This window comes from Balaenoptera physalus, assembly GCF_965194825.1.
Source record: "Balaenoptera physalus genome assembly, chromosome: 11".
In the NCBI taxonomy this organism is placed as follows: domain Eukaryota; kingdom Metazoa; phylum Chordata; class Mammalia; order Artiodactyla; family Balaenopteridae; genus Balaenoptera; species Balaenoptera physalus.
In genome coordinates, this window is record NC_138896.1 from 84981523 (window position 1) to 84991800 (window position 10278).

The window sequence follows — 10278 nt, forward strand, 5'->3', positions numbered from 1 at the left end:
AACCAGTCATGTCATCCAGAGAGGTCCACATCCTTGCCCCTATGGAAGGAAGCCTTTCCTTTTCACAGGATTTGGTTGTAGCAGCCTGGCCCTTAGGCCCGTCTTCCTAAGCCACCTGGTGGCCATGAGAAGCCAGTGCGCCCAGGGAGCCGGAGCCCTTGTGCTGCGTTTCGAGCAGAGCTTCTCACAGGTGCCAGTTGCCCTGGGGATCTTGTTGAGATACACAGCACGATGAAGGAGGTCTGGGGTGAGGCCCAGGGACTCAGCATGTCTAGTAAGCCTCTCAGGTAATGTCAGTGCTTATCCTTCGTGAGTAGCACGGGGATAGAGCCCGGCTTCTCAGCCTTGGCTTCACGCTGGAATCTCCTGGAGAGGTTTAGAACTTACTGACGCCTGGACCCCACCCCGAGATTCTGGTGTGGCCCGTCTGGGTGTGGCCTGAACTCCACAGGTGATTCTGACGTGCAGCCGCAGTTGGGAAGCACTGACTTAGGGCCAGAGCCACACTCTTGAGTGGGAGTTTTAAGGCTGGTGCGCACACTTGCAGTTGTTAATTCCGTTTATTAATAGCTGTAGTCCTTCTCAAAATGCATGTGGAAAGCCCTTGGGCAGCAGTCTAGGCCAGCGCTCTCACTTGAAGGATGAGGAGCCCGGCCCCCGCTGGTGTGGCGCCCGGATCAGCCAGAGCTGCCCGTGGAGGCCGGGAGCCGGGCAGTCTCGGCAGTTGGCTTCCAGTCAGGCCGTTTGCTGTTTTGCCACCTCAGGGTTTATTATGCCATAGGGGTTTCTGAGATTTTGGCGCCATCACATTTTAAAAATCGGAGCTAAAATAAAAGCCGGGGTTGGGGGGGGCCTCCCTGGTTTGAGTGTTTGAATACATACTTTACCCAAATATTGTAAACAGAACACAGTGTTAGTGCACCGTGACCAGAAGTCCCCCTGAGATTTGGGGGCTTTGTTCCCTTGTACAGGCATTGAGGCCAGTAGCTGGGACCTAGCAGTTGTTAGTAACTAGTTGTGCCCTTCCTTTTCCCTCGTTGGTTCATGAGTTCTCTCAGCGTTTGAGCGCCTTCTGTGTGCCAGGCACCGTGCTGGATGGACAGTGGTAAATCAGCTGTGGATTGCTCCGTCTGCAGAGATGCTAGACAGTGATCATCAGTCCCACGTTAAAACTACCAGACTCTTCCAAAGTCTAGGAACAGGGGGCAGTGCGGGAGCGAAGCGAGTCAGGACGGTCAGGACAGTTTTCCTAAGAAAGTGATGGTGGACTGAAACAGAAGGGTAAGCAGAAGTTGGGGTGAGAGTGCTGTAGGCGGAAGATACACAGGGTCTCGCTTCACGGCCTGGTCTCGGAACTGAAGGAAGATCAGTAGCCGGGATCATGGAGTTCAGGGTGCCGGACGGGAGGGTGCGGGGTACGTACCTACGGCCGCAGCACCGGTGAGGCACACGGCCTTACAGGCCGTTGTTCTCAGAGCGCAGGAAGGCATTAAGAATCTGAAGGGGAAAAGTGACCCTCTGTGTGGCCCAGCATCTCAGCGCGATCCCTGTGACCAAGGGGTGTGTTGAGTGCCAGAGGTGAAGGGAGTGTCCTGAAAGTTGCCACAAAGGGCAGTGGTGGACGTTGCTCAGGCCCCTCTTCTGTTCCGCAGGAAGATCCCGCCAGTGCCCGGTGCTGCGTCGCCCGTCTCCACACGTGTTCCTCACCGGATGAACTCTGTACCCACAGCACACTGTGGGGTCAGCCACCTGGCGGCAGCCACCGTGTCTCCCTCCCCTGTCCCGCTCTCGTCCTCCTGCATCTCCCCCAGTAGCAAGTCGGTACCAGCTCATGGAACCACGCTGAACGCACAGCCCGCCGCCTCCGGGGCCGTGGATCCCGTGTGCAGTATGCAGTCCCGACAGCGGTCCTCCTCCTCGTCCTCCCCCTCCACGCCCTCCGGCCTGTCCTCCGTGCCCTCCTCCCCCATGGCCAGGAAACCTCAGAAGTTGAAATCTAGCAAGTCTTTAAGGCCCAAGGAGTCTTCTGGTAACAGCACTAACTGTCACCACGCGAGTAGCAGTGCCGGCAGCGGCGGCTCAGGAAAGAAACGCAAAAACACTTCCCCGCTGTTAGTCCCGCCCCTCTCCTCCTCCTCCTCCTCCTCCTCCTCCTCCTCCTCTTCTTCTCATTCCATGGAGTCTTTTAGGAAAAACTGTGTGGCTCACCCTGGGCCTCCCCACCCCGTGGCGGTAGCCTCTCCCCACGGCGTCGGCCTCAACTGTGTGGCCGGCAGAGCGAACTCGGTGAGCGGCCGGCACGAGCAGCCCGGGCGGGGCGCCCCCGGCGGGAGCCCCGGCGAGTCCATCAAGAGGATGAGCGTGATGGTGAACAGCGGCGACTCCACACTCTCCCTCGGCCCCTTCGTGCACCAGGCCGGCGAGCTGCCCGTCAGCTCTCACGGCGCCTGCTCCCACCCACACACTCCTCTGGACAAGCTCCTAGGCAAGAAAAGAAAGTGCTCGCCTGGCTCGAGCGGCATCAACAGCAGCAGCGGCAGGCCCACCAAGGTGGCCAAACTGCCGGCCGTGAACAACGTCCACGTGAAGCACGCGGGCCCCAGCCCGGGGCCGCCAGGACTGGCAAACAGCTCCCTCCTGCATCAGGTAGGACAGGGCCTGGGATCCCCATGGGGAGGCCCGTGGCCCCTCCCGTGAGATCTTCCGTCAGCTCGGAGACCTGTGTGGTCGGGTTGGTGGGTTTGCCTAAAAGCCAGTGTCCAGCTTTGCGGGGCCTTTTAAGAGAAGGGGGGGTTGGTGGCCGGATGGAGGCCAAACAGGCTCCTCTCTGCCTGACTCTGTGATGACCCGGAGGGCGCTCCTGGGTGAGGGGGCCGCGACAAGTGTGTTTCGGCGGCCAGTGCTGCGGACACCGTCGTGCGTGACGGCAGACCCCTCCCGGAGGCCGGCGGGCCGTGTTTCCCGGAGAGCGGTCCTTCGGTGTGTTTTTCTGAAGAAAGCTGGGCTAAAATCAGACTGATCTAGAAAGGGATGATTTAAATTTGAAAGAGACCGTTTAATATTTTTCCCATCAAAGAATTTCAGAATTTTAATTTTCTTGTTAATTCTCTGCCTATTTTTTCTCCTCCCTGTTTTCCAAGGAGGCAGGAAAACAGCATTTACTATGGGCAGAGCAGAAGACTAAAATCTTGTTTAAGTTAACAGATTGAAAAGAAATCTGAACGTGACCCACTTGTAGAGAAGGGCTGTCTGGCCTTCGGATTCCTTACTGACCGTGGCTTTCTCAGGCGGTGTCTTGTCTTTTCCCCACTCTTCCCCTGCTGCTGTTTCCTCCTGGCCTTCCCTTCTGTGGCCGCTTCCTCCAGCTCCCTTTCTCTTCTGTCCAGGTCCTCTCTCATCTTGTTATTTCATTCAGCAGGATACCTCCTGTCCTTGCTTACAAGCAGCAATTTCAGCGGTGTCACCCCCAGAGCCCTACTTTAAAATGTGAGCCTCTTTTTTGTTTTGTTTTGTTTTGTTTTTTTCCCTTCCTCATCTTCAAAACTGAACTTAAATGCCAGGCTAGAACTTTTCCAGAAAATACCAAGAAGTTTCTTCATGTGATAGAAGTTTCCCTCCAATATCTGTGTGAATTAATACTCAGTGCCAAAGGTATGGGGAAAATAATTATGCACAAATTTAGGTAGCAGCTGCTTCAATTCTTCTCTCTGAGCCACAAATACATACGGGCTATTCGTGTGTTGTTTGGGTCTCTTTGAACAGGGGTTCCTGGACAAGTGAAACCTTCTTGATTTGTAGTTATTCCTTCTAGTTTAATGATAAGCATAAAAACACAGTGCAAACACTGTAAGAATCCATCCCTTAATAACTCCCTTCTGGGTGTAGTTTCCTGATTCACATGAATCCCGGGAGGGATGTCCCACTGCCTCGGGATGCCCACGCCAGTGTCACTGAGCGCGCCGTCTTCACGCAGACGCCGCTGCGGACCTTACTGCCCGCCAGTGCCAGAAGGCGAGGAAGAGGCCGGGTGGGTGCAGCAGAGAGTGACAGTGTCTGTGGGGAATGGGGGAGTGGGAGTCTCGTCTACACAGAGCAGCTGCTCCCAGAAGCTTGTTACCAATTTCAAAGAGAAACTGCTGATCTGGACTTGCGTGAGAAATTTGACCATTTTCTAAACCTCTGTAGTCTTTCGTTTTGTTTTGATCTGGTGAAGCCCACACGTTTGCCAGCGAAGTTTGGCTCATGAGCTGCCAGTTTGCCACCTCTGATTTCCACCGTCTAGGGGGGGACTGTGTCCCACTAGGACAAACAGCGTAAGTTTGGGTTCTTAAAAGCAGTTTCATGTTAAGTTTGTATTTGAGAAAGATTTCCTCTGCAGTGGCATATTTTCTATTATGCTGCACAAATTCTAGGGGGGCCCATGGCTACAGATCAGAGGATGGATGAACCCCCAAGATGTTGCGTATTTTTACGTCTGTGATCATTTATCTGCAAGAGGGATCCTGTAGCTTTCTTCAGACTATCAAAGGGACCCATGACTCCAAAATGCTGTAAAGAAGGCTGCTTCTTAGACCAGTAGGGACCTGAGCTCGCTGTTCTCCGTGGAGCTGATTTTAAAGCAGAGATAACTGAACTGGTTGGAATCCCCTCAACGGCGGAATCAGTGCGACCTGCTGGGGAGCCTAGGAGATGGGGCTGGGTGCGCGCCCAGCCCCCGAGTTGATTCGTGGGCTCTGCCACCGAGGACCTAAAAATAGCTCACTGTGGGACTGTGAAGGCCAGAGTCCCCTCTCCCCGCCTCAGCACGGCCTTGGGTGTGAGTTTTCACACCTGTGTGGTGGCCCATTTGACCTTGTTCACCTCTCAGTTGACAACCTGGAATACCTTCAAGGAAACAGCATCAGTAAATAGAGCCAAAAGGCAAACATGTGAGCCTTTTCTCTAAGCTAGTAATCCAGGCTGTGTCTCTTCTGGACAGTTTTCTAGAAGCCAGTCTTTTAGAAGGATTGTGCCCCAGGGCACAGAAGGCTTTTGAAAGCTAAAGCCAAATTCTAGAGCTGCCTGCTCCTGGCATCGCCCAGTTGGTGGAGACGCAGTGGCCTCGGGAATACCTTGTTTAGAAATCAGGGCGGGGCCGTGTACAGCCACTTACTTACCTTTCGTTGTCTCCCCACCCCCTCTTTTTTGAAAGCCAAAGGCACGTCCCTGACAGCTGAAAATAGCACGGGGAGGAATAATCTGGACACTTTTGACGACAAGTTACACCTCCACTCAGCACTCTGGACTCCACGATGCCTTTGAGTCTGTTTTCCCAACCTCCTGTGGGCCTCGAGGGTAGAAATCTGCCGGGCTGTTGTTTTAACGAGGATGTCCCTGAAGCTTTGTCTGTAGCAGTGAGTACTCGTAAAGGACACTGGATCAAGTCCAGCCACCGAATTGCTTTTATCAGTGTTAGAGTGGTCTGGACTACTTGCTACAATCTGTGAGAAGTTCCTGTCTCGTTGTTGAACCTGTAGTATTTCACGGAGCCACTCTTGGAGGAGGTTGGCTGGCGAGAGTGTCTTGGCAAGAGCGTGACTGTAGACTTTTCTCCCTCCCTCCTCTCCCTGCCTAGTTCTTTCCTCACCCTGTCGTCTGTAGGTCCCTCTCCAGCAGTCAGGCACCTTAACTGGAGACACCTCCCAGGGGCGAGCAGAGCTGCACCCCAAGCAGCCCTCTGGAGTAAGGGGGTCTGCAGCTAGGTTTTTATAGCAGGTTCCAGGAATGGAATATGGACGTCAGTGAGAGGCACCGTGACAAAAGAGCCTGTGTTTTTGCCCAGCCTTTTGCAAGTAGTTTGGGATCAGAAGCCGTCAGAAGTTTCTAATGTACAAACTGGTTTAAAGCCATTGATGGCCAGAGAGCAAGTATACACCAGTTTAGAGGCTTACTTTTCATGGTACAAAAGCAATTCTGTGTGATTTTTTTTTTTTTTAAAGAAAATGCAAATGCAAACAATTTTGATAATGGAAAGCCAAATTCTGGTGGGTGGGGAGGTAGACAGAAATCACTATGGGGGAAAATTTTCCAAGATTTCCAAAGAGATTGAATTTTTTTTAACCTTTGTTTTCATGTTAAACAGTATACAATTAGGTTGGTTGTCCTGCCCAGTCTCCTGTTTTTAAAAATTGCCTTTGTAACGTGAAATAGTTGGGATGCAGCAGACTCTGTCGTTCACCAAGTCATTGATATACTTAAATGTTTCCAAGGCACTCGGTGCATTACCCGCAACCTCTTCTTTGGATACTGTCCTGGGACTAAGTGTAAATTTCCGCTTGGAGCACGCCCCATATTGTGTGTATCTACACACCCCTTCCTGCCACTACACATGTTTATGTGGATGCAGTTGGGATGGGGAGCAGGCACCCAGGGAGGGGCGTTGGTGACTGTGAACACCTGCCCATGCGGCGATGACGGGATGCATGCGTAGTGTCTCCCAGTCACACCTCCTTTCTGGGGATTTACACCTGCCATCTCACGGAGAGTTTCAGAGACCCTCCAGGATAGTGTTTCTAGTACCCCACCCCAAAAGGAAGAGCTTGATAGGTTAAGACGTCATTGATTGAGAAGGTGTCATTGAATTTGAGGGGATGAGCTGGAGCCCTTTAACAGATGATTCCACCACCACAGCTCCTGAAAGGAGAGCCAGGCACTTTTGCTTAGAAGAACACACAAAGCTGCCGAACACAGGGTAAATTTCCCAAGGTTCTGATCCTGGCCCTGGGCGGGGCTGGGACAGAGCCAGTCAGTGCATCCGTTTTCCTTGCAATTCTTGGGTTACAAACTTCAGTTTCAGGGAATTTTAAGTCAACAACAGGTAGAATGAATAAATACTTGGTTACCAGCCTAATAATGTGAATTGCTACAGAACTATTCTTATTATGTAAGGTAACAAAAACTTTATTCAGATACTTTAGCTATAAATTGATGTAAAATATTGATTTTCTTTTTAAAGGAACGGGAGAACAGTATCTTGTTCACCTATTATGCAATCAGTCAGTAAATGTTTTAAAAATGATACTGTAAGAGAGCTTGTAAGAAGAAAGCACGGATGGGCCAGTTTGGTGTCATTAGGAGAGGTCAGTCTGGTTGTTCATCCCAGGAGATGGAGAGAAGGAGGTAAGAGGGAATCAGAACGTACTTCGTTGATTCCTTGGTGACAAGTGCAATGGGGTATGGGTAGAATTTATTTTCAGAGCCAAGGGGACTTGATGGTTATAAATAAAGTTGCTTTTAGTGATGGAATTTATAGACAGATCATGTTGTTCTGAAAGATGTGAATAGGATCCACGATAGCAGGTTGATGCAGAATAATGTAGATATTTAGATTAGCGAGTCTTGATCATTTGATTTCTTAGACTGAGGTTTTAATTGAAATTTCATTATTGTCTCCCGGTAGTACACAGAGCATCGGGGTTAGGAAATTAGCCATTTTGGATTCTGCCTGCCACAAACAGACCTAAACAGTGCTATTAAATTTTAGACTGTTGTTCAAATATTGTATTTTCTCCTACAACTACTTTTTATTATGATGAACAATTAAGACCATTTAAAACACGGGAGTACAAGTATTTTTTTGAATTAAATTAACTTGCAAAAACCAAATTTGCAGTGGTTGGGTTGTTTCTAGACAGACTTTGGTATCAATTTAAAACCAAGATAATTTTTATATTCTTTCCAATAGAATTTCATGACAACTCCTGCAGTTTTCTTAACCTACAAAAAAAAAAAATGCTGCAATGATGAACAAAGAATTATACAAAACCTACTTTTGTATCTTTATTTTGGAATTTCTTGTTCTATTATAAATATGGAAGTATCCCTATTTGAGAAGACATATTTTGTTAAAAATGAATTGTACATATTTAAATATGTATTTTTGCACAGGTCTTTTTTTCGGATATCCTGTTTTGGTACAATTGAGATCATCTAGTATTTATTTATTAATTAATAAAAGTAAATACCTTTTTATAATTTGAAGTGGTTCACTGCCAAGCCAATAGTTCTAGAACCTGCCTCCTTTACGGTTTAAGGGATGCCTCTGTTCTGTGAAAGTCTTTTGTCCCTTTCAGTGTCTCGGGAGTGGATTCATACAGATGAAGTGGGCATTGCTTCTCCCTAGTTGCCTGATTTCCCAATAGACTACATGTAATAAGTGACACACTGCTTTTCTTTTGTTAGTGTTTTATGTGTGAGAGAGTGTGTGTGTGTGCACGTGCGTGCACGTGTGTGTGTGTGTGTGTGTGTGTGTGTGTGCGCCCTGAGCACATGTGCGTTAGTATGTGATGTGATTAAAACTAATGGGGAAAAAAAAAACAAAAAAAAACTGAAAGTGCCTGAACCTAGTTTTAAGCTTAGACAGATACTTTAAAAAGACTTGAATGTTCAGTTGAACTTTTGGAGTTTGCTTTTTCCACCTAAATATTGTTACTAAAATTTTAGGGGAGGAGTTGAAAACCACCAAATGCTGGTAATTTTATAAGGTATTTTAAAATTAAGACCTTTTGGTTCACAGGAATTCAACTGGTGATGGATTGCCCGGTGGCACCAAGGGTTACAAATCTTCTTGTCAGCCAGCAACTTACACAATGTGTCTGTTTTGTTATTCACTGGTGAAATGCAGAGTTTAAGATAGAATATTTAAAATATTTTGTATTCCAAAAATATAATACAAAGTACCTCTGAGAACATTGAAAAAAATGTATAATTTGAAAAATGTAACTTATAAAGGCAGCTGTCTTCCTGCGAGAGTTCTGTTGCCAAGGAATTTCTTAATATCTCCCATTCTGTCCTGCGGGGGAAAAAGTTGGGCTTTGGAAAATGATTGTTAAAAGTTTCATTGTTAGCAGAAAATAATCATTTTTACATTTTGTGCAAAACCTTTTACATTTTCAGATCATTTAAATGAGCACTACATACTGTCAGTGTGAATGAATGTAGGGCCTTGAAAGCATTTTGCTGTGTTTTTTTTTTTGTTTGTTTTCTGTTTTTGAGCTTGGTTATAAAAGCAATCTCCTGTGTTAAAATGTGTGAATAGGTTGATCATTTGTACACATAATCAAGAGCATCTCAGCTGGACTTTGTGTTGGCTGCTGTATAGAACATGAACAAATGTCAAGGGATAGAAAATTACTTTGGATATTTAAAAGAGAAGAAATATATAGTCTATTTGTTTTGTAACAAGTTCTGTAAATAAAATAATTTATACTATTTATAAGAAAAAGTTGTGCTTTGCTTTATGAGAAATTAGTTTGTGGAGCAAACATGTTAACGGGCAATAAAACCAGGATTTCTCAATAAACAAGGTTGGCTGCATGGAATATTTTACATGTTTCTGCCTCGTTGTGATACTAAACCCTTTTCGATCTAGTCTGACTTTTCTTCATTTGTAGCATCAGACACCCTTATGAAGCTCAGCTTCCCTTCCATACCACCTAAAAACTTCTAAGGGCTTAGGATGTTTCTGTTCTTGGGCACAAAGGTTTGCCTTGGGTAAATTAATAACCGGGTAAACAGTGAACACTACTGTATTCTTGCCCTGTAGGTTTGTCAACAAAGGGAAGTTGATAGATTGAGAAATACATTCTGTTTGTACTGTTTGATGGCATATGGTCAGTTTTCGTTAGAGGTAAGTTTTTTGTGTGTTTTAAAAAATTTTTATTTTATATTAGAGTATAATTAACAATGTGTTAGTTTCAGGTATACAGCAAAGTGATTCAGTTACACAAGTATCTGTTGTTTTTCAGATTCTTTTCCCATTTAAGTTATTACAGAATGCTGAGGAGAGAGGTAAGTTTTTAATCCAGAGCTGGTCTGGTTTCTTCCTTGCTTTTACAGACCTCCCTCACTGGCAGTACATGTTGATATTAGGCACAGCATAATCTTTCATCTCTAGAAATTTGGCCGGTTTTACCATTTGCAAATCACTCTTATCAATTACAAATTATTTTTGTTGCTTAAAACAATGAAGGAAGCAACGGATTTGTGTACTGGAGCAAAGGTGCATATACATTACAGGAAGGAGTGAGTCTGGCTTCAGTCCCCACTGCCCTGCCCCTTGGACTTCCGTTCAGTCCTTAGATCAGCTGACTGCTCAGACTCGTTCTTAATAAGTTCCCTGTGGATAACTCCTTTCACTTTGGATGTCCTCCTTAACCTTCACTCAAGGAAAAGGTTCAATCACTCAATCCCTTTACGCTTTTTACTTCCGCTCTCTTGCAGATAACCTGGACCTGGACA

At 46.9% G+C, this 10278-nt stretch overlaps 1 protein-coding gene across 1 annotated transcript in view; it reads left to right on the forward strand.

The window, feature by feature from the left end:
• ATXN7 (ataxin 7) overlaps window positions 1-9249 on the forward strand; it is a 127086-nt gene extending 117837 nt beyond the window's left edge. Inside the window, 4 exon segments of the mRNA XM_082412147.1 lie at window positions 1653-2646; window positions 3419-3463; window positions 3465-3486; window positions 5192-9249. Of these exon segments, the coding sequence (XP_082268273.1) occupies window positions 1653-2646; window positions 3419-3463; window positions 3465-3486; window positions 5192-5301 (1171 nt within the window). The 3' untranslated portion in view covers window positions 5302-9249.
• Window positions 9250-10278: the final 1029 nt, after the last annotated feature.